Source organism: Aplysia californica, unplaced genomic scaffold (genome assembly GCF_000002075.1).
Source record: "Aplysia californica isolate F4 #8 unplaced genomic scaffold, AplCal3.0 scaffold00208, whole genome shotgun sequence".
In the NCBI taxonomy this organism is placed as follows: Eukaryota; Metazoa; Mollusca; class Gastropoda; order Aplysiida; family Aplysiidae; genus Aplysia; species Aplysia californica.
Window position 1 is genome coordinate 498,249 of NW_004797478.1, and position 26,609 is coordinate 524,857.

Here is a 26,609-nt window from a genome sequence, read left to right on the forward strand (position 1 = left end):
GGAGGGGGCCCAGAGGGTGGTGGGGGTGGTGGGCCACTAGCATCTGCTGGGCCTCCTGCAGAGGTGGGACCGGCAGGAACAGCATCTGGTTCTGGCCCCACTGCCGGGAGGTCAGGCATGTTGGAACCCATCACAGACGGAGCAATGGAGGGGCCCTGGTCAGCACTGAAGGCCAAGTCGTCGGCAACCCCTGAGAGAAATTACACACGTGGAAAGCCACATGTAAGATTTTTTTGTCATTTGTAGGAAACATGCATACACTGTGGACACAACAATATGTGTATATATATCATATACACATAGTCAAACTTGTCTAAGACAGAATCGCAAAGAAGCAAAAAAAAACCATTCCATCATAAACATTTTTCGTCTTGGACAGGGGAACGTAGAAGGAGGGGGGGGGGGGGGTATCAGAGGCCCAGCTAGTGGGATTAATGCTTGCCTCTTGTCCAATAGATTCCAATTTCCTACCTTATACAACACTCGTACAATCCATATATATATATAGAGAGAGGACGTAAGCTCATCTGTGTTTCTGCCAGTAAATCATTGTTGTGTGGTAGATGTGTACATGTACATCTAGATCTACTCTTCTCTTCCAGCTAAAATCTGAATCTGACGCTTTCAAATGGGGGGTAAATGGAGGTAAACATAACAGGAAGGTACCTCAATAATAATTACAAGATTTTAGCAGTAACTTCCCTTATAATTGGTATCAAAACAACCTCTGTCACAGTTCGGTAGATCCTACGGGCCAGAGGCACAGCCCTACACAGTTCAGGCCCGCATATGCTACGGGAGTGGCAGCAAAGAGGTTAAAGTCATGACTTGAACATTTTGGGAAATCAAGCAACAAACATCACAAAATAGCTTTTAACCCTTTCGTTGCCATGGGGCAACTGATTTTCAGCTTAGATCGTTACCCAGGACAGCAGCCTAATGTCTCAGTGTAAATGGATGCGCCGACTAGATCTAGCACACCCGTGACACATTTCAGACACTGGGTCTTTGATTGTGTCACTTTTCTCATTTTTCTTATTCCCCACTTCCTCCCATCTTACTCATAATTTCAAATAACTTGCAAATATAAGTTAAAAAGTGAATTTATTTGCCTTTTTAAAATCATTTTGATGTTTACATTTTACGAGAACTTGTGGCCCCCCGCAAGCCTAGATCTATGTTTATCGATTGATTGCATTCCTAGCAGTAAAGAAATACTAGCAAATTTGGTACCGATATGGGCGTCTTTTATTCCCAAATAAGAATCTCCGCAGCGCTTGTGGTTAAAACTCCGTACAGAAGAATTAGAGCCAGGTTTTTAGCATGAAGTACAGGTAACGTCATATGGGCAATCCGGAGCAGCAAATTTTGCGACCTTCTGCGACATACATGGTACAGCACTGCGCTAAAAATTACTCATTTTCATGACGTACGAAGTACATCTTAAGGCAACTAAGGGGTTAACAATTGTATTAGCTCACAATGATACAAACTTTATGGAGCTCTCTCTTTGAAATAGGTTTGAGAACACTTTCATGCACATGGTTTTCGAGGGAAGTTTCTTGAAATCCCCAAAACACTGTCTGACCCTATACTGGACCCCAAAAACCTGTGTGTGGCCTTATTATATACAAACAATATACATGTAGGCTACGGAAGTCTCCACCTAAGATCCCACCGCTTACGATTGCGGTTCGCTCCAGATCCCCCTGCTTTAAGAAGACAAGATTTTTACGACACAAAAATTACCCCTAAGATCTCACTTTGATTCAATCTGAAGGTCTACATTCCACTAAGATCCCACGTTTCAGATCATAATCTACGGAACAAACTTGCAGGCAGGCATAGCCAAACAACCAAGAGTGAAAAATTGAGATCATTGAACTGCCCCTCACATCAAGGATCAGCCACTTTCATGAATGTGATCACATAAGCATTGTACAACTCGATGAAACAGTCCGTACAATGTTTGCCCCACCTGTGACCACATCAAGGAGTGAACTGACGGACGCATTTTTTTCCCCCAAATATCGCACTCACATCTGAGCTCTCCACTATTATGGAACATTTTTAAAAGGGTATGAAAATGCTCACAACGAAAGGCACAGCAAATATCAAATGGACTGTAATGAGTGAGTTTATTGACACATTTTATCATTAATGATGAAACCACAGTAGACTTGGTATAATGTGAAGCCATTTGACACAAAATTCCTGTTAACATGACAGGATTTTAAATCCCTGAGGGGATATATAATATATAGTAACTTCCCTTGACACGAAATATGTATAACACAAAGAAATTCTCTCGTACTGTAAAGTTTGAGTTATCAAGGTTTTACTATATGTTCTTTGAAAAATATATAGTAAAAGAAACCAAAGTTTGGAACACATCCCCTCTTGTTCTTTACTAGCAGACTTACCTGGGAGATTTGGAAGGAGCTCCGGAACAGCAATTTCTGGAACAGTACCCAATTCTGGCATGTACAAGAAATTCTCTGCAGCAGCTCTGAACATTTCTTCATTGTGTATGATAGTTGAAGGAGCTTCGGCCATCCCAGCTTCTTCTTCTTCAATAGCAGCCCTGGTCTTCGTAACCACACCAAGAGGATCCAACATAACATACTTCTTGTAACTGAAGGAAGATATTTTTTTTAAAGAAGGAGATATATTTTACTGCACTCAATCTTAAACCCGTATTCTGACTAAAATAGAACAGTAGCCTACATGCATTAGCTACATAGAACAGGCACCTCCAATAATCAGAAAAAGAAATGTAATTACATTCATGAGATATGTGTGCAGTTAGGGGTGAAAAGGCCTTATTCTGACAATTTCTCCTTCTGAGTCAGGAAAAAAGCTTAATAAAAATACCCAGAGTACAACTGCAGACGGAGAAACACCAAGCATCGTGGAAATATGCACGAAAATCTAATCTCAAATACAGCCTCCACATGAGATATTTACTTTGGAGTATGAAGCTGACATCGTAGTTTTCTGCATGGAAAATTTCAAAATTCTGCGAAGAATTTTACTCCCAAAATGACCAAATTCTGCAAAAATTCTGCAAGGATTACAACCATGTCTAAGGATTACAACCATGTCTAAACTTCTTTTTCCATACTGCTTTCAATATATATATAAGTACCAATTAAGTACCAAATAATCAGACGCGGTTCGTCCATAGAGCACGGTCGTGCAGTGCCGCCCAAAATTTTGTAATGTTCTTATACGAAAAGCACCCACAAACATGAAATAAAAGAAGTCTGAAACAGACACTAGCCAAATATATACAATATCAAAACAAGGTCATTTCTGTGTCAAAAGCGCCGAAAAAAATCTACTATGTCATTGTCATGCCAAAGTCCACACGCTTTAACTAAACGTAATAGAATATTCAACAGTGGCAATCTGACCTATAAATCGCTCTTTGGGATAACCCAAGCGATGACGACACTCATAGCGAGTTCGGCAGTACATTAATATTAACAAGACGGCACATTTCAAATGTGCACCCACGAAACATAGCCCACAGTAGGCAGTCTAAAAATAAACGAGATAGCCTGTACACTATTCAATGCCAAAATTATGTGATCCCCGGAGCAATCCAGCGGAGTGCTCAAGTGAATTGTGATTGGTTCATTGTCTTGCCACTATTTTAAGCAACTCTGTGACCCTGAACCTGAGGGAGGTGAACGTGACATACTTAAGTCACCGCTCTATGAGTTGTGCCTTTGAATGGTTTTGTAGTGGAGCGGTGAAAGTTATTACTCGAGTGTTCAGTTCCAATGCAGGACAAAGAAATTGATCTTTAGCTAACAAACATATTTAGTTCTAAAAATCAAAGCGACCAGTAAAAAGAATGAAAATAAAAGCATAAGGTCCTCCTTCACCAGCCCAAAGATCTTACCATCCCATTTACTATGCCCTTGACTATCTTCATCCTGCTGTTGCTTAATTGTGCACGTCCACTTTTTAGCCCCACGAGCCGCCTCTGCAAATAATCGTAAGCTGAAGAGTAGCACTACAGACGCAGTAAATAAAATAAAAAACCAAGCAATTAGCAGCATACAATCTGTATTATTGTTTAGAAACACAAGCTCATAACATAAAATACTAGCAAACGAGTGACCCAAAGAAATGAGACACTATACCGGTAATTTCAAAATCAGGTGATCTGGTGTTTTGAGCTTAGGTCATCGATTGTCAGGAGGCCTTGAAGACAAAAAAGACAATTATGTTGTTGAGAAAAAAGAAGTCCCAGGAAAATGGGCAGAATATGTAGGACAGAATTATTTGAAGACAAAAGACCACCCCTACCACAACCAAGCAACAACAATGGTCCCAACATTCTAAAGTCAGAGGTAGAGCTCGCAATTAGAATTAGAAACACCCCAGAAGGAAAAGCCGCGGGAGAAGATGGCATATAAACACAGAAATGCCCACCCACCGTCGATTTACAGATGTGGTGAATTACCACATTACATACGTACTAACAGAACAGTTTTCCACCAGACGCATGTGTGCTTTTGGTAAACTGAAGCTGACGTTCAGCGGCATTTGTTCTCAATGCACTCATTTCTTTTAAAATTTTTGCTGAAAGACAAATCTCGTCTCGCCTGTACTCCTATGTACAATAGCCGTTACTAGTGCATGCACAATAGAATCTTGATAAAAGTGCTACTGACTGAAATGTTTTAGGCCATTCTCAAAGGGGGGGATATTAACATCTTTTTCTTATGCACAGTAGAATTGTAAATGGGCTAATTTATCAATGTCATGCTCATACTGTGCCGGAAAAACATAGGGAATAGGGGGAACTGCTGCTTTTTCTTTCCTCATCTTTACTATCGTCATTTTTTCATCTATTTCTTTTGTATGTTTGTCGCTCTCTTTGTGAACTGCTATTTCCGGGGAGTCTTGATGGTCAAAGCAGACTTTGCACTGTTGATGCGAGAGAGGTGAGCAGAGTAAGCCTGATTCCCCGTTTATACCTCTCTGTTGACATCCGCCCCTAGGCGCTCATAATATGAACTATGCAGTTGCAAGCTCCATAAATCTTACTAAGGGTTACCCACTACGGATGGGATCGGCCGATCCAGCCAGCCGTATTGGGCACCTCGTTAGGCCTATAAACTTAAAACAAACAAGAATCTAGATCAATTTTGTTTTTTTTTAAAAGAGAGCGCCCCAATTTCCAGCTTCCGGTGAGAGGGAGATCACTTTAACATCGTCAGCTTGGATCAGTTAAATTTTTTTTCCGCAATTCTACGTCTGAAAGCATAATAATGCTGTAAATTACTGTAAAAATTCTTCAAAATTCTGCAAAAAATCAAAATTCTGCAGCGCAGTTGACATATTTTTCCGCGGCCGTGGTTGCAGCGCTCGCAGAAAACTACAAAGTCAGGTATGAAACAAGTCTTTTTCCACCCTTTTTCCTTTTTCTTCCCTCTTTCGTTCAAGCTTTACCTCAGAAATGTGCTACTTGAGTCTGAAACACCCCAATAATTCTTGCAATAATAAATATACAATCTCTGCAACTTATGAGATTAGCAATAGCTAGAAGAGATAAAACTTGAAAAGCACAAACTTTATCATGAGTTAATTTTGGAGAAAAAAAACGACAAAAATCAGAGACAAATCATGAAAAAGCAACCACTCACGGATTCTCTGTGGTGTTGAACAGAAGCAAAGAGCTGACAGATGGAACATCACTGGGCAGGCCTCCTAAACCTTCACCTTGTTGACTTTGATCTTTCCGAGCGCGTATACTGAGGTGAACATTGTAAAATTGTAGCTTTTCCCGCAGAACTTGCTCATCTACGGCAGGATGCTTTTCCTGCACCTATAAAAATACAAAGCATCGAATGAAGAGCAAGATTTAACAAAAGAATTTAGGTTCCTCATTTCTCTCAATCTTGGTTTTATGATCCATGATCCATGCAGTCATTATTAAGAGCTATTCTACAGATTAAGAAAACCACATTAAACTATTCTTGTACATACACATCTCAACTATATACAATTGATGTACATTAGAACCTGCTCTAAAGGCCACTTGTCCAAGACAATCACCTGTAAAAAGGGCCACTTCCTCTTTCCCCCTGGAGTTACTTTTGATGTAATGACACTGTCCAAGATATCCACTTGTCTAAGAGTAGACAATTACTTTCCTTCTTGATAATGGGTGGTCATCTTGGACAATTTTCACTGTGCATCATATTCTTTTCTAATATCACATTAATGGCTGTAACAATAGATCCTCATCTAAGATGTGTTTAACAGTTTGCAGCTTTTTCTCAAAAGTGTAGGTTGGATGGCAAGAGATCTACAATCCTCTGAAAGGACCATTTCCACATTCAAGGAGTCCTGTCCTATCTGTTCCTGTTTAACATCGCATGTTTCAAGGAAACAGAGAAATTTACTAAAGCATGCAGGTTCGTCTGAAAAAAAAAAAGCAAAAGAGGGGCTAAGGGTACCCACAAAGACTGCTAAAAATTGAATAAGGAAAACTCACTCCTTGATCACAAAAGAAGCATAAAATTATTAATATGAGCTCTAGACACAGAAATAGCGCATATAAATAGTCAACAATCAACAGTTTTACACTTAACTACAAACTGCTCTCGGGTCCATGATTTTAGCTTGAAGTGCCAAGTGTTTTGATTTTGTGGATAGCTTTTCCCACAAGAAAGACATAATCCACATCTCTCATTGGCTGAAACAGAATGTCTAAACAATGAATCTACAAAACAGATTTTTACTTCTTCACAGATTCTCAAACGACTGAAACACTTGTCTAAATATTAGACATTCATTTATGTCAATCACAGTGCAAAATCAAATTAAAAAATGAGTTGGATTTACAAGATCTGTCTCTTATGTAATGTTTTAAATCTCTCAAAGGGCTTGCATCACAATACATTTCAAGTGGTATTCATAGTCCAAAACATACACCTACGAGGCAACTAGGATCAGCCTAGGTCTAAACTACTTTAATTGAACCAACTAGCCATTATAGGTTATTTGGCCAGGGCTGTTTCTTTCATTGTGGGCCTAAAGCCTAGAACTAATTACCCCAAAACATCAGGGAAGCCAAGTCTTAGAACATATTGTCACTTTCGTAGTCTAACCCTATAGCATCAAAGGCACAAGAAGTGTGTTTTATAGGCCCAAAATCTAATAACGCATGACCGTCTAATGCCTCCATTCGGCGTACTATTTGTACAAGCAGCATCACGGCAAGACAGCTCCTTCTCAAAGACAAATGCGCTCTTTGTCTTTTTGATTAAAGAACTTCATCTTTGTGTTTGACTGAACAGCTGCCTTGAGAAATTCAGGTAAGTGAAAATGTATGGCAGAATTACCTTATAACGGCTATCAATCTCTTTCATTAAACACAATAACAATTTGGGTGTTTCCTTGATGATTTCTTTCTTTTATTGAAGTTAGAAAATAAATATAGAGATAGGTGTATAAGTAGATCTGGATTGTGATAATAATCGATCTACAATTCCATCCTCTATCCATGGACCAGAACAGCAGAGGCTTCAGCTCATAAAACTTGCCCCAAGAGCGGATGCAAAAATCACACCAGCAGACAAACCAAGAAGACTTCAGTGAATCCCTCCCTGATATATCTCTCCATCTTGGTTGACAAAGAAATGGATGAGTCTTTCATGACTCATGTTGTAGAGTCCCTTTCCAGTGGCATTCGGGACATTCTTGACGGACATGTGTCAGTGGCAGTCAGAGACAGTGGTGATTCAGTGGCAGTGGCAATAGGAGACAATAATGAAAAGGTGCCAATGGCAGTGGCAGTAAACAACAGTGGTATGTCAGTGGCAGAAGTCAGTGGTGCATCAGTGGCAGGAGTCAGTGGTATGTCTGGGGTGGTAGGAGACAGTGGTATGTCCCGGATGGTGGGAGACAGTGGTATGTCCCGGATGGTAGGAGACAGTGGTATGTCTGGGGTGGTAGGAGACAGTGGTATGTCCCGGATGGTAGGAGACAGTGGTGCGTCAATGGTAGTGGCAGTAGGAGACAATAATGATTATGTGCCAGTAGCAATAAGAGACAGTGGTATGTCTGGGGTGGTACGAGACAGTGGTGTGTCTGGGGTGGTAGGAGACAGTGGCGAGTCAGTGACAGTTGAAGACAGTGGTGTGTCAATAGCAGTATGAGAAGGTGGTGCGTCAGTGGCAGTGGCAGTAGGAGACAATAATGATTAGGTGCCAGTAGCAATAAGAGACACAGGTATGTCTGGAGGGCAGTGGGTGACAGTGGTGTGTCAGTGGCAGTAAGAGACAGTAAGTGATTCAATGACAGTGGCAGGGCAGTGGCAGAAGGAGACAGTGATGATTAAGTGTCAGTAGAAGACACGGTGCATCAGTGACAGTAGGAGACAGTGGTGTGTCAGTAATAGGAGAACAAGTTTCAAGCACAAAGATGGGAATGATAAGCAATTGCATTGTCGGGGGGGGGGGGGGGGGGGGGGGGGGGAGGAAGGAGATAAATCTAACTGGAAACAAGAGATGAAAAAGAGAAGAGGGCGAAAGGAGAAGCCAGTGTAGGACAATGGCAGTTTCGTTCAAGAAGAGAAACCAGCAAAATAAATATAAATATCTGAAAAGTGTGGGAGTGAAAGCAAGAACACCAAATGCCATGTGTTTAATGAGAATGAGCGACTCTGTTTTTAACTTCATGTGGTCTCTTTCTTGGCCAGGGAAACGTGTGTCTGTATCCTCAATTGTAGACTATGTTGTTAAAGTGAAAAGTAAAAGAGTAAAAAGTGACTCAGAATTACCACAGAAAACTACAGACCTGTACAATTTGAAAGCTGGAGACAACACGACAAATAGGCAAGAGGATGTTCTTGAACACAATCAACTTGTTGGATTACTTGGTTCGAATCTGTGCCAATGTGGCAAAAGACAGTCCTAGCGAGGTCAGAATCCGGTCAGTGAGTGTTAGCGAGACTTGTGAAGGGGTGACTCGGTTCCTGGACAGTTATGTGACAATAATGCCATCTCATTCCGGCCAGAAGAAGAGTGATGAGACCTACATCGAGCCCCTTTTCAACAGTTATTACAATCTTTATTAAAAATACGCTCGGTTTGCATTTTTAAAAAGTAACAAAACTGGCATGCCAGAAGGTTTTTATGGATAATATATATTGTGAGAGAAGATTTGAAATCTTCCTACCCCACAAAGACCGGAGCGACATTTGTGTAGCTTTTGAGGTAGGAAATCTCTTTGACGAGGACTATTCAGCACACAGGGAAGACAAAGAACGTGCGAGATGCAAGAAGAACAGTGACAAGGTCTAAGCCTCATCCAGCGATGGAAAAATCAAGTTGATAGCAATGGATTTGCAGGGTATTCTCCTACTACCCCATCTTAGAAAGCTTCAGAGCGCTGTTATCTTTCAAAACTATGTGTCCACAATTTCACTGTCTTTGACTGTGTGATATGCACGAAGTCTCCTTGAATATAAAAAGAGCTCTATAAGGTGTAACCGAGCTTTTCCTACATGACTCACTTTGAAATGATGATGTTTGATTTCTCTGAGACCATCGGTGTCTGTGAAAACTGCGCTGAATGGCTGCAGACGATCCTCAGCAGGGTACTTGGCACAGGCAAAAACTTTCGTCGCTTTGTTGCTTCCCTTGAGTTTGTCCACGCGAGCTGCAGCCACATTAACTCGGTCGTTAATCTTTTGCAAATGTGCCTTGTTTTCTGTCACCCTCTTGCCGATTCTAGCAAACACTTCATTTGCTACCTGGGGCCGACAAATCAATCAGATTTTAAAAATACATTATATCTCAAGATAACATGGAACATTAAGTGACAGCTTTTATCACCATCGAAAAAGCTGTAAACTGATAAGGAAATAAAAATGAGTCTAAAGTTAACCCTCATAAAAAAATGACTGGCACTTATGAACCTCTTTACTGTCTGTATCAGGCAGTTGAGTTTTCTGAATCAAAAAATTTCAGAGATTGTGATAGTTTCTTCAGCTGGGGTAAATCCTTGTCATGGTATATTGCAAAAAAGTCAGTGACAAAGGTCCATAAACTACCTTCGTGAAAAATGTTAAGTCGTAAAGGCTGAGGTTTTAAAAAAAAAATCAATATAAATGTAAAGTGAAGCTGTGTTAAGTTAGAACCTGAAACATTAATTCCCTCTAGCTATTACAGTTTTCTTCAACAAGCTATTTAGAAATATAAGAATCTAAAGAACAGATCAAAGAAATTAAACAAAACATTAAATACGGTCACAGAGTTTTAAAACACTTTTTCAACTTGATATTTCAAAAGAAAGAGGCACAAATTATGAGCGATCCTTACATTTAGAAAAACAACTCTTGTTGTGTATATCTAATTAATGCTCCCATACTATAAACAAAAAAATCTGTACCCCTACCTTATCTAAATATTCAAGGGCATCTGCAATGTGGTGTATTGTCTCCTCTCTGCGGAGGTCAGGAGGAATCGTTGGGACATTAAATCCCTGGATTCCCATGACGACCATTTAATGAAAACCTGCAATGATATAACAAAAGAGCCTGTATGGTAACCTGGGTCATTCGAGTACAAGATAGATTCAATGAAGGACTGGATTTCTTATGCTCCAATACTGATTGAATAAACATCCACTGCAGATTAAGCATTATATGTTTAATCAGTCTAATTAAAGACTTCAAACATCCTACGACACATTTTTCTGTATTTATATATGGGTCAAAAACGATGACCTACGGGGAAGGCTAATACATAAATACACCTAAAACTTTAAGTTGAAAAGTTCCAAAAATTGGGGACAGGGATCTACCTGACTCCGACTTGATAAGGCACTCTGTGAGGAACCCCCCCCCCGTTGCAACAAAAATTCCGCTGCTGGTGCGCTGCGTGCAATAATAATACATTTTTTACTTTTAAAAACTTACACAGGCACATTTTTCATTTGACTATATTTTTAGAATGCACCATGTCCCTCCATGAAGATGAACTAATAGTAATAGGATAATGCACTGTGGGTCTTACTGCTGGGGCCAGTTTTCAATATGCCCGCCAGATGTTTGATTCCACAGACTCATGCGCAACTAACGTAGCTCTATGACTATCATTGTTCAGTGGCCAGGAGAAAAATAATAACAATGTTGCATCTGTACCACACCTCTGCTAACAATCCATGCCCGCCATGCGCATCAACAATTCCCAAACGCATACACAGCACATTAGTGCTGGGACGATACCACTATTTAGGAATCGATACGATACGTGATACTTTTTCAAAGAATCGATTCGATACCGATTCTGATACCTAGTAGGCCTACTTGTACTTGATCGATAAAAAAAATATTCTTTACCAATGCACACATCATGCACGCAAAATCAACACATTAACCTGAGAATGCAAATGTTTTTTTGCATATATAATAAACACTTAACCTGTGAAGGAATATCCTTCTCAAAATGTTCCCACACAATACTAGTCTTTCTTGATGCCATGTTGATTTATAGGCGAAGAGCGCATTTCTTTTTTTAACCGGATGTTTCGATTGGACTTGAAAACAACAAGAGTATCATCCCTTGGATCAGTGAATTGCCTGGGAATAATTAGTCCCCATGTATCGAATCCTTTTCTAAAGTATCGATTCGATTCTGATACCATCAGGGTATCGATGCATCGAATCGATTCCCGCCCAGCACTACAGCACATGTGCTGGCCACCTTTCCAAACGCACTCACAGCACATGTACTGGCCACTTTTCCAACCTCTTTCAACTCCAGCTCATGCTCAAACACGTCCTATGTACGTACCCATCTGATTAGTCCCACAAGATGACTGTGTGACTCTGATAAGTCACTTGCAGAGTACAGTATGCCTTACGCAATGCATGAAATGATTCATGGTACAGGGGAAATAACATTCCATTGGAACAGAGTAGACATACAGCTTGTTGCAGGAAAAAATGTGCTAAGCTGCATTAGTGGGGACAGTTAGTTCTGCATGCAAGCTACTTCAAACCTGCAAAGATCTTGACCTTCGCCACAATGGAATAAAGGCTTGGTCCCTTGTCAGCAACCTCTCGGGAGAAAGACAAAAAAGCAAAACCCCAAACCTTTTTTCCTTTCAGGAAGTACCATCACTGAAGACCAAAAGAAAGCAGGACATTTTAACCGGTTTTTCACCTCTATAAAAAGGGCAGGCAGACTGACTAAGGCTGATAGACTCCTCATAAACACGGCTAAGCATAAAGAAAAAGCCCCTACTGTGAACAACTCGCTTTTTGAAGAGGATTATAGCATGGTGGGACTCAGTCAGGCCCTCAAAAAGCTAAATAAAAAGAAAGCCCCAGGACCAGACAAAGTACACAACGAAATACTGTGCAACCTTGCAGCTAGAGGAAAACAAGTTCTTCTTTTCCTAATAAATACCATGTGGAGAACAAGTGGAATACCAAAGGCATGGAGGATCGCCCAGATTATACCGCTCCTGAAAAATGGGTAACCACCTGGAGAAGCTAAAAGCTACCGACCTATCTCATTAACATCATGTATCGGTAAGCTTGCAGAAAGAACAATAAACAACCGCCTCTACTGATACCTGGAAAACACTAACAGCTTGAACCCACACCAAGCAGGCTTCAGAAAAGGCAGCAACACAGAAGATCAACTTTTTAAACTAAGTCAAAACATCCAGCATGGATTTCAGGAGACTAAACACACTGTCACCATCTTTGTAGATCTCCAACAGGCGTACGACAGAGTGTGGAGGAAAGGCCTACTCATGAAAATGATGGACCTCGGGATACATGACAAACTATATAAATGGATCAAGTTCTTCCTGTCGGATCGAAACATTGGAACCAAGGTAAACAATGCCCACTCGTCAAGAGAAATACTCGAGGAAGGCCTACCTCAAGGTTCCTGTCTGAGTTGCATTTTGTTCCTGATCTTCTTTGTGTTTTGTTTAGTAGAGGTTTTACGGCGCTCGCAACTGCATAATGGTCATATGAGCCCCAAGGGGAGGCTGTCAACAGACATGTCCTTACAGGGAATCAGACTTACTCTGCTCACCTCTCTAGCTTCAACAGCACAAAGTCTGCTTCGACTACCAAGGCACCCCGGAAACAGCGGGTCACAATAGTGTGACAAACATACAAAAGAAGTAGAGGAAAAATGACAATAGTAAAGATTAGGAAAGAAAAAGCAGCAGTCCCCTGTTGTAGATCAGGCACACTTATGAGCGTGACATTGATTCATCAGCCCATTTACAATTCTACTGTGCATGAACGAGAAATGTCCCCCCTTTGGGAATGGCCTAAAGACACTTCAGTCAGTGGCACCGCCCCGGGGGGTGGATCTTCTTTAATGATGTGACGAACGTGCTGAAATCAGAAAAGACTCTTTACGCTGATGATCTTGCTCTCTGGCAGACACATCACAGCATGAAGTAGGAGCAGGGAAATTAAATGAAGACCTCATAAGGCTCTACAATTACAGTCAGAAATGGAAGCTTAAAATAAACTGCACGAAAACAGTATACACCATCTTTATGAAGAGCCATAAAGCAGCCAAAGAAAATCTCCAACTAAAATTTAGGAAATGAAAATCTCCCCAAAGAAGAACAACCAACATACCTAGGAGTCAAACTTGACCAAAGTCTAACCATGAAAAGCCAAGACGAGAACATAAAGAACAAGGCAATCAGACAAACAAACTTTGAGAGCTCTATACCTTGGTTATGTCTGATCTTCCCTGGAATACAGCAATAGCCTACTCACTATATGCAGTACAACTACTTGCAACACCCTTGACAAGGTCCAAAACAATGCCCTTCGTTTTATAAATGGTGGCATGAGATCCACACCTACCGCTGCATGAGAAATCCTTTCAAATGTTGAACCCCTGAGAATCCACAGAGATAAAGCAGTTTTGAGCTACGTGAAAGAACCAAAAGAATGTGCTCAAACCACCCAAACAGGAAATTAGTAGAAACATGGGAAGCAAAGAAACGAATTCAACAAAAGTCAATCATGCATCACATCACAAAACTAATCTACAACAAAACAGAACAGAAACCAAAAGAGTCAACCAAAACATTCCTCTCCACCTTTCTTTAAAAAAGCCAATCATTACAACAACTCTCAGAGACAATAGCACAAAATCTTCAGACCCAGTGACACTGATGCTTGCATCACATCAAACAATTGACAGCTATTCAGATGACTGGATACATGTCTATACAGACGGCATAGCATTCAAAGGCATGACCAAAGCCGGATATGGAATACTAATACAGTACCCAGATGGAAGTTCCAGTGAGTTTTCTGCAGCCTGTGGAAAGAAATGCAGCAACTATGATGCAGAAATGATTGCAATTGAAACAGCACTGTACCATCTCCGCACAGTTTTTGAAACTCATCCTGGAAAAGCACAGAGTATTGTGAATTTCACTGACTCACTATCAGTCTTGCAAGACATAGAAAATGACCATCATCTAAACCAAGATTTGACTCATATACTATTTGGCTCCAATCATCTGATAACATCCTGTGGCATCAACCTAGTAATGCAGTGGGTCCCCGGACACTCAAACATACCTGGAAATGACAGAGCAGACACACTTGCCAAACAGGGATCTAGACAGGAACAACCCAACATTCCAACTTCACACAACACTGCAAAACATATCATTAAAAGCAACAACAAACAAGATTGGATGAACAGATGGGCCCTGGGAAAGACAGGCAAAGCAGTTTTCAAACATATGACCACAATAAAAAGGAATGACAAAATCAACCACCTACCGGTACAGAGAAAGAAACGGACCACGATCTTCCGCCTACGAACAGAACGTATACAGCTCAACTCCCACCTGAACAGAATAAACCCAGAACTTCCCCCAATGTGCCCCTTGTGTGACTATGCATATGAGACTGTGGATCATCAACTGTTCCACTGCACAGCCCTAAATGATATCAGAGCTACCCTTCTCCCTCCGAGACCTAACATAGACAACACACTCTATGGAACATTACAGCAACTGCAACAAACCTGCACTTACCACTACATGGCATTGGACAGAAGGGCGAGAGCCCAGATGTGGCTGGATCGATAACAACAACAACAACAACAACTCTGCATCAGTTCACAGGCTGACCCGGTGCAAGACAGTCATTATTGTACACATATGACCAGTCTCATCATCTGAATCCCACCTTCTGTTTCCCATCTCTCACATCTTGTTTCCAATGTACCGTATCCAATTTTCCATATTCCATATCCCGACTTTAATTCTGTAAGGGCGCTGCATTTTCCTTCATCTCATTAGATGGAACGCTTGAAGCAGGCCAAAATATAGTGGAACCCACTTATAAATAGTACCTCACTTTTTCCTTTATCTTTGTAAATAAAATACTGCTATAGCGCAATCACACAAACATGCGAGTCGTTTATTGTGGAATGTATTGCTGCTACTGTGCAAAGCGCATAGGCCATTTATTCATATATGTAAAACCTCGCAAGTTGAGAAACTTGTGGGTGATCTTTCGAAACAAAGAATGGGAGAGCCCATGTGTGCCAACAATGAAGGCCAGAGCGAATGAGTGGGGAGAGCGTGGCATGCACAGACAAGCAGAACGCATCACGCGATAGGCCAGCCTAGTCTAGAATATCTAGGCCTACCACACCTCTCACTTCTCCGATGCGGGGATGAAGAGGTCACACTGCTGTGATGGATGGAGCGAATGTGTGACAAGCGCAAGCAGACGGAACGCACCACAGGATGTGGTGGGGTGGGGGACAACACAGTGGGCGAGTTAGCCTTGAAAACTTTTTTTCTGATCGCCATCACCGAGCTGTCAACATGGCTAACATAAGAGAAAGAAACCTGATTCGATTTTTAATCAAGTAAGACTTAGTAGAGGTCATGGTGAGCCAAATCATCATCAGGGGAGATTATCAAGAGAAATAAACAGTAAACCAGACTCATACAGTAGGCCTACTTTACTATTTCCCTTGAATTTATTACTGGATCCCTTATAACAAGAATATTGCTATATAACGGACATTTCGCATCAGTACCCTCCCTCTCGTAAAACAGGATTCCACTGTATTAGATAAACGTTATTACCGTCAATGTAAAAAGCAGATCTGTTCTGGTCAAGCGCATGGTTTCAACAGCTTGATTTAATAGGAATCTACTGTTTTATTCGGAATCAAGGTTTTGTCTCCATGAGATTTCTTTGACGTATCCTCTTCGGAAGTGAGTTTATTTTTACTTCCCCTAATTGTACAATTCGTCCAGCATGACTACAGGGATCCATTGTTATTATGTCAATTTGGTCAGATCATTGCAGTCACAGTCAAACTTTCATGTTAGAAATGTAACAATCTGAGAAGACTTTAAATATCGAAAACACTCTTGAGAAAGAGGTAATGTGACTTTCTTTACACAGCACCAGTCGTCGTATTATAAGGACCCAGATGATGAGGAAACAACTATTTAATTCATTCACAGCGTAATATTTTGGGTTGAATTTTTTTCAGGAGGGCGAAATGAGATGATGACTAGTGCACAGTTCAAAGGTCTTTGGGGCCACAAATTCAAATAAATATCAACATACTATACACCAAAATTTTAGTATGATTTGTAGAAATCATCTGTATTGTTTATTTGCATACTTTTCAACTTTGGTTCCTGTAAGAGGCGAATATGCAACACAAATTTGCTTGGATGCGGATAAAATTCGAAAATAAAAAATTAATCATCTTTGGTGACGCTCAAAAAATATGTTCGCATCTAGTCAAATGATGCATCAAAATAACCATAAATGACTATAGAACTGGAAAATATTGGAAAATTTGCAGTCATTTAAATACATTCCACATAATTTGTACATTTGGATCATCATCATTCCTTTCTCTCCCTGGATCAGGATATAGACCACGAACACAAACACTTTCCACCTTTCCCTATCCTGGGCTAGTCGCTTGATGTCCCTCCATGTCTTCCCACTTTTCTGTACATCCATTTCCATGACTCTTCTCCAAGTTCCACATGGTCTTCCCCTTGATCTTTTACCCTGTGGGTTCCAATCTAACACTTTCCTTGTTATGCAGCTGCTTGACTTCCTGAAAGTGTGTCCAATCCATCGCCAACATCTTCTTTTTGCCTCATCTCTGACTGGGCTCTGTCTCGTTCTTCTTAATATCCTCGTTGGTGATCCTGTTTGTCCATCTGATCCTCGGTAGCTTCCTCAGACACTTGTTCAAGAAAACCTGGATCCTCTTCATGCATGTCTAAGAAGAGTTCCACGTCTCACATCCATACAACAGGACTGACTTCATATTTGAGTTGAAAATTCTCAGCTTTGTTTGTAGTGAGATATCCCTGGTCCTCCAAATCCTGTTCAAAGCAATAAATGCAGTCTGTGCCTTTCCAATGCGCGATTTTATTTCAGCACTTTTTCCTCCCTCTCTGTCAATTATACTCCCAAGATAGTAGAAGGATCCAACGTCTTCTAGTGCATTTCCCTCTACTGTGACCTCTCCTTTCATAGTGCATCTATCCTTAGGACTTTTGACTTTCCGGGGTGGATCCTCAATCCAACAGACTCTAATAGGCTGTTTAAAATTGTTGTCTTTGCTTGCATCTGTTCCTGAGTGTGTGACAGAAGCCCCAAGTCATCTGCAAAGTCCAGATCATCCTACTCTGTCCACGGGATCCACTGTATGCCGTTTCTGTGTCCTCTGGTAGTTTCCTTCATCAGCCAGTCGATTGTCAAGATAAAGAGGAAAGGCAATAGTAAACATCCCTGTTTCACACGTCTTGATGTCAAAGATGTCAGTGAGCTGGCCATCACGCATAACCCTGCAACTTGTCCCTTCGTACATGCTCCTGATGAGGTTAACTAACTTCTGTGTGATTCCGTGATTTCTCAGTATCTTCCATAGTGTTGCTCAGTCTATGCTGTCCATGTCCTCCTCACCAAGATCCGTCAAGGGTTGAAATCGGTTCCTTAACTGCAGTTGAAACTCCTCTTTCTTGTGTCCATGTAAAAGACTTACTTGGAACTTCATTCTTTTGGTTTTTGTTCTGGTTCCGTGCTTTTTGAGACGAAGCTTGAGTCTTGCAAACAACAGACGATGATCTGATCCAACGTCTGCCCCTCTCTGTACTGCGATATCTTCCAGTGAACGCCTGCACCTATGAGAGATACAAAAATGATCGATCTGGTTCTCCGTCACTCCATCAAGTGATACCCAAGTAGCCTTGTGGATCCTCTTGTGGGGAAAAACAGGGCCTCCGATGTCAAGACTGTTGGATGTACTGATATTTGCAAATCGCTCACCATTCTCATTCATTTGTCCCAAGCCATGTTGTCCCATGATTCCCTCATAACCTACGTTGTCCTGACCAATCTTGGCATTGGCATCTCCCATTATGATCAGGGCTCCCCTTTTCAGGCCAACTTAAGAGGTTCCTTCACCCTTTGGTTTACTATTTTAAGGGGTATTTAAACCCTTGTTTTAAAAACTTTAAGGGTAAAAGTTAATATCTCATAATTTTATAGTAAGATTTTTTGCTTGTAAACATTTAACTCACACGCACATTCACACAGACACACACAGAGTGACCATGACTATGATTGAAGGCTAACGATTTTTAATTAACTTAAGAAATAAATGAGTAATATTGACTAGAATTAGAGTTGTGTGCATTTTGGGGGGGAAATAGTGGTGGCAGTTGGTCCTATCAAAAATAAAATAAAGTTGACAAACCAGAAGAGGCCAATTCCGACTGCAATACATCAAGAAAAAAAATATATAGACCAGCCACTCTATGAAATCATAAAGTCAGGATCTCAGTGGGAAAAAAATTGGGACTTGGTGAAAAAAATCAGGATCAACGACAAATCACCCAGGTCACTGCCAAGCTGACTTTAAAAATTTCCAGGGGTGTCCATTATTATACCCATCTAAATTCCCTCTGCGCGCGCGCGTGTGTGTGTAGTGAATGTGTGCGTGTGCCCGTGCGTGCGCGTGCCTGTGTGTGTTTTATCATTATTTTTTTTTAATCCTGAAGTATCACGTCAAGCTCTCCTAGTCCAAGTGTTTTACACGCCCCCCCCCCCTCCCCCCGGATAAGTCCTGAAAGACGCTTCGGCCGGTGTGCATGAACTTAAATTGGCCCCGTCAACGGACCGTCCCCGACACACGCGGAACTCACATGCTGAGGTCATGTCACGTGAAGCGCACGCACGATTGAAACAGTTTTACTGAAGGGTCTTGAGGACGGGCCAGACTAACCAGAACTCGGACAAAGTATGTTTTGGCGAAAGTAGATCTCGAGAATGTCGTAAGTCGGAATGCCAAATCAATACTACTTCCATTATAGTTGAAATAACACGTGTGAGCGAAGATCCAACAAAACTTTTGGTGAGTCAACAACAAAATTCGGTATAGACATTTCGGAAAATAGTGCTCCGAGTTTCTGCTGACAAAAAGTTTAACGAGTGCTTCCCACGACAGATAAGAAGGCAGAGTAAGACTTCAGAAAAATCCTGCGCAAACAGAAGGAACCACAAAAAAAAAATTTTAATCAGGCTACACGCGATGTAAATACATTTCAAGCCTTGGAAAACATTACTAAATCGGAAGAACTGTGGAGGAAAATGAAAGACTCAATGATGGAAGCTGCGGAAGAAAATATCCCCCCGAAAGCTAAAAATGCTAATAAAAATTGGATGACCCAGGACATATTAAAACTAATGGAAGAGAAAAGAAAGGCAAAATCAAATGTGGAAAAATCTAAAACAGGGAAATAAAGAAAAAATGCAACAAAGCAAAAGAAACATGGATAAATGATCAGTGTCAACAAATAGAGAAGAACCAAAAGAAAGACAGCAAATACATGCATTCCAAAATCAAAGAAGTAGGTGGGATAAAAGGATGCTCAAATGCAGGCTGCATAAGAGCAAAGGGAGGGGATATTTTAATGGACAACGGACAGATGGTCAGAATACATAGAAGAACTTTTCAAAGATAATAGAGGAGAAAAACCGGTAATAAAGAATGAAAGAAATGGACCATCAATACTAAAAGCAGAAGTACAAGCTGCCATTAGGAAAATGAAACAAGGAAAAGTCACAGGGCCAGATAACACTACAGTTGAAATGATTGTCGCGCTTGAATAACTAGGCACTGAAATAACCACAAAGCTCCTAAATGCTATTTATGACAGCGGTGAGATCCCAGAAGATATGATGAAGTCAGTTTTAAAAGCTTTACCTAAAACACCAGGTGCCACTGAGTGTGATATGCATAGAACAGTTAGCCTTATGAGTCATTTTACAAAAATATTGATGCGAGTAATAATGGGAAGATTGAGAAAAAGTGTAAGACCAGAGATATCTAAAACGCAATTCGGCTTTGTTTATGACAAGGGCACCAGAAATACTATATTCACCTTAACAATGTTAATGGAAAGATGTATTAAGCACAGAAAGATCTGTATTTATGCTTCATAGATTATTCAAAGGCGTTTGATAAAGTTAGACATGATGAGCTATTTAAAATACTGGAAAAGCTAGACATAGATGGAAAAGATCTAAGAATTATCAGAAATTTGTACTGGGACCAAAACGCTGCAGTACTAATTAATGGAGAATACAGCGAATATAAGTAGATCAGGCGAGGAGTGAGGCAAGGATGTGTTATGTCACCAGACCTCTTAAACATGAACAGTGAAACAATCCTTAGAAACATAAGAATATCCAGGCCTCAACAGTTTTAATAGCAGGCTCCGAAAAGGACCTTCAATTACTTCTAGATACTGTTGTAACAAAAAGTGAACGTAAAGGATTATTGTTGAATCTAAAGAAAACAGAATGCATGGTAATATCCAAAAAAGCAGCAAACCCTAGTTGTAATCTCATTAGCAAAGATAAAAAAGATCAAACAAGTCCAACAGTTTAAATATCTAGGATATATGATAACATCTGACGCCAAATGTTCCACAGAAATAAAAAGGAGAACTACAATGGCTAAGGCTAGTTTCAATAAAATGAGCCCAATCCTGAAAAATAGAAACATCTCAATGAACACCAAAATGAAAGTCCTGAAAAGCTATGTTTGGTCAACCCATCTATATGGCTGTGAATGCTGGACAATCACTAAAGACAGTGAAAATAAAATAGAAACAACAGAAATATGGTTTCTTAGGAGACTGCTAAGAGTATCGTGGAAGGAAAAGAAATCAAATGAGGTAGTGCTTGATGAAGCCCACGTGGGACGTTCAATGTTAAAAACAATCAGGAAACGACAAATGCAGTTTTTGGGACACCTGAATAGACATAAGGGTCTTGAACATCTAGCTCTCACTGGCAAAATTGGGGGCAAGCGAAGCAGGGGTAGGCCCAGAACAACATACTTTGGAAACCTAAACAAATGGGTCACAGGGAAAGATCAGGGAAACGTAGCTTTTTTGAGAGCATCCGAGCAAAGGAATGAATGGAAAACCATGATCGCCGATGTCTGTCGCAGATCTGGCACTGGATGATGATGACACGCCATGAAAATCGGGTAAATCGAGATGCTTGAGATTTAGGGCAGGGATGAGGGGCAGGTTTGGACAATAAACTGATTCATTATTCTTCAGAGCCATCCCACGGTTCACATTTCAGTCTTTCCACACTTTCGATGGCGGACAATTCATGTTTACTAGTGTGTTTAAGAAGGATGGGGGTAATCTCACGGCAGGGGTAAATTCAAGGCACAACACCAGCAAATGTGAGCCACCAGAATGTGGACGGAGCTTCTGTGCTGAAGCCAGCCGGTGTTCCCGGAAACTGTGCACAGCTGATAAGTAAGTCGACTTCTGACACAGAAAGTGACTGTCGTGCATGTGTGAGTGTGTGGGTGTGTTGTCAAATAATCAACTCGGCTTCTGGATAGAGAAAGGGGGAAAATGATGCTTGTCTGACGCACACCACCTACGTTTTAAAGCATAATCCAAACCCCCAAAATGAAATTATAAAGGGTAAAGCTCACGCACCACCAAAACTTTAAGAGGGTAATCTGCAGGTTTAATGCGTAATGGGGAGCCCCGATGATGTTGACATCCTTCCTTGGTAGTTTGTCAATGGGCTGTCGTTATTCTCACACGGGGTGAAAATAAAAATATAACTGTAATATCCATTTCATTCTCACTCGCGGTGAAAATAATATTAGACTATATTGTTATTAAATTCTCACCCCGGGTGAGAATAAAATGAATTATATTATTCTCACCCGGTCTGAGAATGCAATGGATTTCTTGGGTCTACCTGGGTGTTGAGAACGGATGATAGAAAATAATTTGTGAATTGTAAGAGAGTGACCGTTTGTGACCTGCCTCAGAGCGCTGGCCGATTTTTCTAGGCTCCCGCGGGGATTGCTATTGTTTCATTTTTTTAAATCTTGAGTTGAGAGTATGCACGAATATCTTCACCAAAACACTAGACAAGTGTAAATATATTCTAAATTCAGAAAGGAATTCACTTGCCAGAGTAGTATGTTTTTAAAAATAATAGCCTTAACCGAAAGCTGTCTAAGTTTAATGAAAGCAAGTGGCTATTCTCCGGCGTCGCGACGCCGCCGGTCTATTACTTATGAATTACAATGTATTTGTCGGCGCAGATTTTGAGATAAAATAACTAGATCTCTAGGCCTAGATCTAGTAAGCCTAACTTTCATTATAATTGTCTAACGTAACTTTATTCATTTATTTGGGTCGTCATTAAAATTATGATTCTGGTTCTTAATGGAAAATTTTACTCTTGAATACCAATCAAAATAAAGTTTAAAAATTATGCCTAGTGTCAAGGCACTGCGTTCCTTAAAAATAATCGTGGGTTCTGCTAGGGATAAGAACCAATAAATTAATACTGTAGCAACAAATGGGGACGTTATTTGCTCAAATCGACAATAGTCGCCTCCCGCGCTCAAGAGCTGGCCCATCCGTTGGCGATTTTAGTCGCCGCGCGCTCAGCGGAGTGAGAGAGGGAGACGAGTTTTGTCGCCTGGAGCGCTCAGTGACAGGGGTCCTATGGTGCCCGAAACGAAAAAAACGGGTGAGAATAGTAGGCTGTCGTTATTCTCACCAGGGGTGAGAATAATCACTGTGTTGTCAATGATCGCCTAAGCGGGTCCGCCACGGCGAAAGCAAATGTCAAAAGAGGAAGTGCAATATCTTGGTAGCAGAGAATCTTTGATGATACTGTGGATAAAGTACCGTTATTTAAAAAATAAAGAGTAAAGAGAGATCCCCTGTCTCCCTGCATGAAGCACTGACGTTGTTGACATCACACTGACCACATTTTTATGCCGTTATGAAAAGGCCGTCGTTATTCGGACTCGAGTCCGAATAGAAAAAATTCTTATTCGGACTCGAGTCCGAATATGAAAAAATGTTATAATAATAATAATAGATAGCATTTGTATAGCGCAAATCCCCGCTCAACAGCAGGCTCTATGCGCTTATTCAGACTCGGGTCCGGAAAAAAGGAAGTGTCTTCGTTCTATAGATCTAACGTGCAGTGCTTCCAATTCTCCGCCATTTTTTAGTTTCCCCCACACCTTTTTTGCCGATCCGATGCCTGCCGCCTCATTGATACGCCCCCCACCCCCCCACCCCCCATGTTTCCCTCTTTCTTTGTTGTAGAAAAAGGTAAAATTGAAGATTAGCAGACCACCTGGCACCTGCATATTATGAGCTGTGTAAAAAAAAAAAAAGACCGATTCGTTCAAATACACAAGCCTGTGTCATTTCGATTGTTTACCAAGAAAAAGTTGTGTTGCTGTGTTGAGCTGAGCATACGTCAACTTTTGATTCCATTGACCAGCGCACAATTCATTACGTAGATCTACGTCAAGACTAGCTTATTATTGTAATAATGACCAGTTGCGGGGGGGGGGGGGGGGGGGGGGGAATGGAGCGTATCCCACGTTTAAAACACGGACCGATGGGGCCCCCCCCCCCCCCCCCCCCTGACACGCACACAGCCACATGTGTGCAGGCCGCCCATCCGACCCCGACACACGCTAACAAGCCACCTTTAATCGCTTCTGATGACCTCTTGACAAATAAACATTTATTAGAAGCGCTATACTATAACTTTTCAGGCCGGCCTCAAATTCATCATAAGATAAAAACTCGGCTCCTGCACAAAACGCCATTTTGCCCGAAGTGATCCCGGTCTCTACCCAGCCTGAGGTGAGTCACGAGTGAGGCAGGACAGGAAGCCGGAGTCACGAGTCACAGGAAGTCGGAAGTCGGAAGTGATGTCATGCTGGACAAGAACCAGAGTCCGAATAACATTTTTTCATATTCGGACTCGAGTCCGAATAATCACTTCGTTATGAAAATGGCCACCTCTATTCTCACCCGGGGTGAGAATAGTGCAGGCGAGTCTTTTGGCTATTGTCACCCGGTGCGCGTTCACCGTTATAGCCTAGATCTAGGCCAACAAATTTTGCGTTCACCCTAAACCACAGAATTCTGCACTGTGATAACAGAAAAATTGTAGAATTCTGTGCCGTGAACAAACGTTCCACTACAACTGTAGCCTACTAAAAGCGTACAATATTGTCTGTGGGCAGTGGAGAGAAAGAGAGAGAGAGAGGAGTAGCGCGAGAACTTCCGGTCAAAACAAAATGGCGACCCGCGTAGTTCGGCTCGATTCGAAAAGTTAAATAGCCGTAGCATCTTTGTAGACAACCAAATTAATTTATTTTTGTGTTTTATTATCATTTTTTAACTTTGTTTTGGTCAATTTGATCGTCCACACCGATAGACAGTATTCAGAAAGAGACAGAGAGAGAGAGAGAGAGGGGAGGAGTAGATCTTGCGAGAACTTCTGGGCAAAACAAAATGGCGACCCGCGTAGTTCGGCTCGATTCGAACAGTGAAATAGCCATAGCATCTTTGAAGACGATCAAATTAGCTTACTTTTTTGCTATTACGTACTTTTTTCTTGGCTTTTATCAATTTGATCATCCACACCGATAGACAGTATTCCAAAATGAGGAAAAGCAGGTCTTGTTTCGCACCGGGTGAGAATAGCCTACGCTGGCAAGTCTCACCCGGGGTGAGAGGTAGATCGTTTTTCTATTCTCACCCCGGATGAGAATTCTTGGCCCAAACCAGTCCATTCTGAAAAGCCCAGGGCCCCTGTGAACTGGTGATCAGTTTATACCTACATAGAAATGTGAGATGGTTCTCCAACTCCATACAAGTTAAAACCAAAAAAGGGGCGGTGTCTTTTTTGTGTAGCAGGAAGGAGGCTTTCTTTTTTTTTTGTGGTTTATTGTTATTTTTGTAGGCTCAGGCCAGTGCAAGACCTCAGCCTCAGGCTAGATCTAGAGGTTTCGTGATAAAAAGGAATCTATGGTCCAGTGAATGCAATGCCAATAAACAGAAATGAGAGTGTTTTCAAAAATAAATACGTTTACCTCAATTCGAGAATAAAATTATCACTGTTCAAGAAGGGAATTACGAAGATCTTCGCAGAGGAGGCGAGGCCTACTTTCTAAGGCCTAAATTAGGAAGGAAAACCCGTGACAACTAAAAACTGTTATTGTTTACTAATTGGTCCCATACAAAACAATACAAATTGTATCTGTATGTCTTAGTCGAATAAGCAGATTTTGACTCTTTTAAATATCGTTTAAAAATAAATTACAGTCGTAACTGTATTTAACTTAAATAATTCGGTGTCATTCTCGAAACCTGGAAAAGGCTAAGCTTCCGCGCTTTCCTTTTTTTTCTTCTCTTTCTATCTAGATTCTATTCTGGATTTTAGTTTTTATTTTACAGTTTACAGCCAGAAAATCAAGATGGCGGCCGTCAAGATCGACGACATGGAACATGAGTCAAAAGATGTACAAGATGACACTGAAATACTCGACGATACTGCAGACGCAAAAGATCCTGAAGATCAAGTGAAAAAGAAGAAGAAAAAGCGCAAGAAGAAAAAGAACAGTGAGTCTTACTTTTGGCTGCTAATTTTGTCTCAATTCCTATCCTGAGTCTTTGATCTACCAGCGGCAGCCAGCAGTCTGCAGAGTCAGTGTGAGACTTGATGAGTTGAGATTGGGATGATAGCCTACATTTTGAATAAATAGCCTAAGTCTGTCTACTCATGATGAAAATCTCATCAGGTACTCAGTACTCAGGAAGACTTCCGTAACGAGCGGCCACTATTAAATCTAGATTATACTCAATGGCTTCCAAAAACTGGGAATACGGCAAAGGTTTTCTCTTTCAGAGTGTCTACGTACACGGTAACCGTGCACGTAGCCTCAGAGTCTACGTACACGGTAACCGGGCACGTAGCCTCAGTGTCTACGTACACGGTAACCGGCAACCGCGTGCCTCTCAGGTAAATTTTTACTTTCACTCCCGCACACAGATGCACTGTTTCAGGGGTCAAACTGCTGTACTGTTTGCTGCAGATCACACATAAAAAGCCACTAAAACTGTCGCAAATCAATTATTTTCAAAACAATTTCAAATGTAACTGTAAAATATCAAATTAAGGGTAAAAACAGGGGGGC

General features: G+C 41.1%; 2 protein-coding genes across 2 annotated transcripts in view; one reads left to right on the forward strand and one right to left on the reverse strand.

Moving 5' to 3' along the window:
- Positions 1-25,614, reverse strand: part of LOC101860655 (WASH complex subunit 1) — a 29,353-nt gene extending 3,739 nt beyond the window's left edge. Inside the window, exons 1-6 of the mRNA XM_013083050.2 lie at positions 25,506-25,614; positions 10,426-10,544; positions 9,542-9,781; positions 5,664-5,845; positions 2,424-2,635; positions 3-190 (exon numbers count right to left, since the gene is read on the reverse strand). Coding sequence (XP_012938504.1) covers positions 3-190; positions 2,424-2,635; positions 5,664-5,845; positions 9,542-9,781; positions 10,426-10,533 — 930 coding nt within the window. The 5' untranslated portion in view covers positions 10,534-10,544; positions 25,506-25,614. The remainder of the gene's footprint in view (positions 1-2; positions 191-2,423; positions 2,636-5,663; positions 5,846-9,541; positions 9,782-10,425; positions 10,545-25,505) is intronic.
- A 229-nt stretch (positions 25,615-25,843) lies between these two features.
- Positions 25,844-26,609, forward strand: part of LOC101855646 (methionine aminopeptidase 2) — a 37,015-nt gene continuing 36,249 nt past the window's right edge. Inside the window, exon 1 of the mRNA XM_005099276.3 lies at positions 25,844-26,034. Within this exon, the coding sequence (XP_005099333.1) occupies positions 25,890-26,034 (145 nt within the window). The 5' untranslated portion in view covers positions 25,844-25,889. The remainder of the gene's footprint in view (positions 26,035-26,609) is intronic.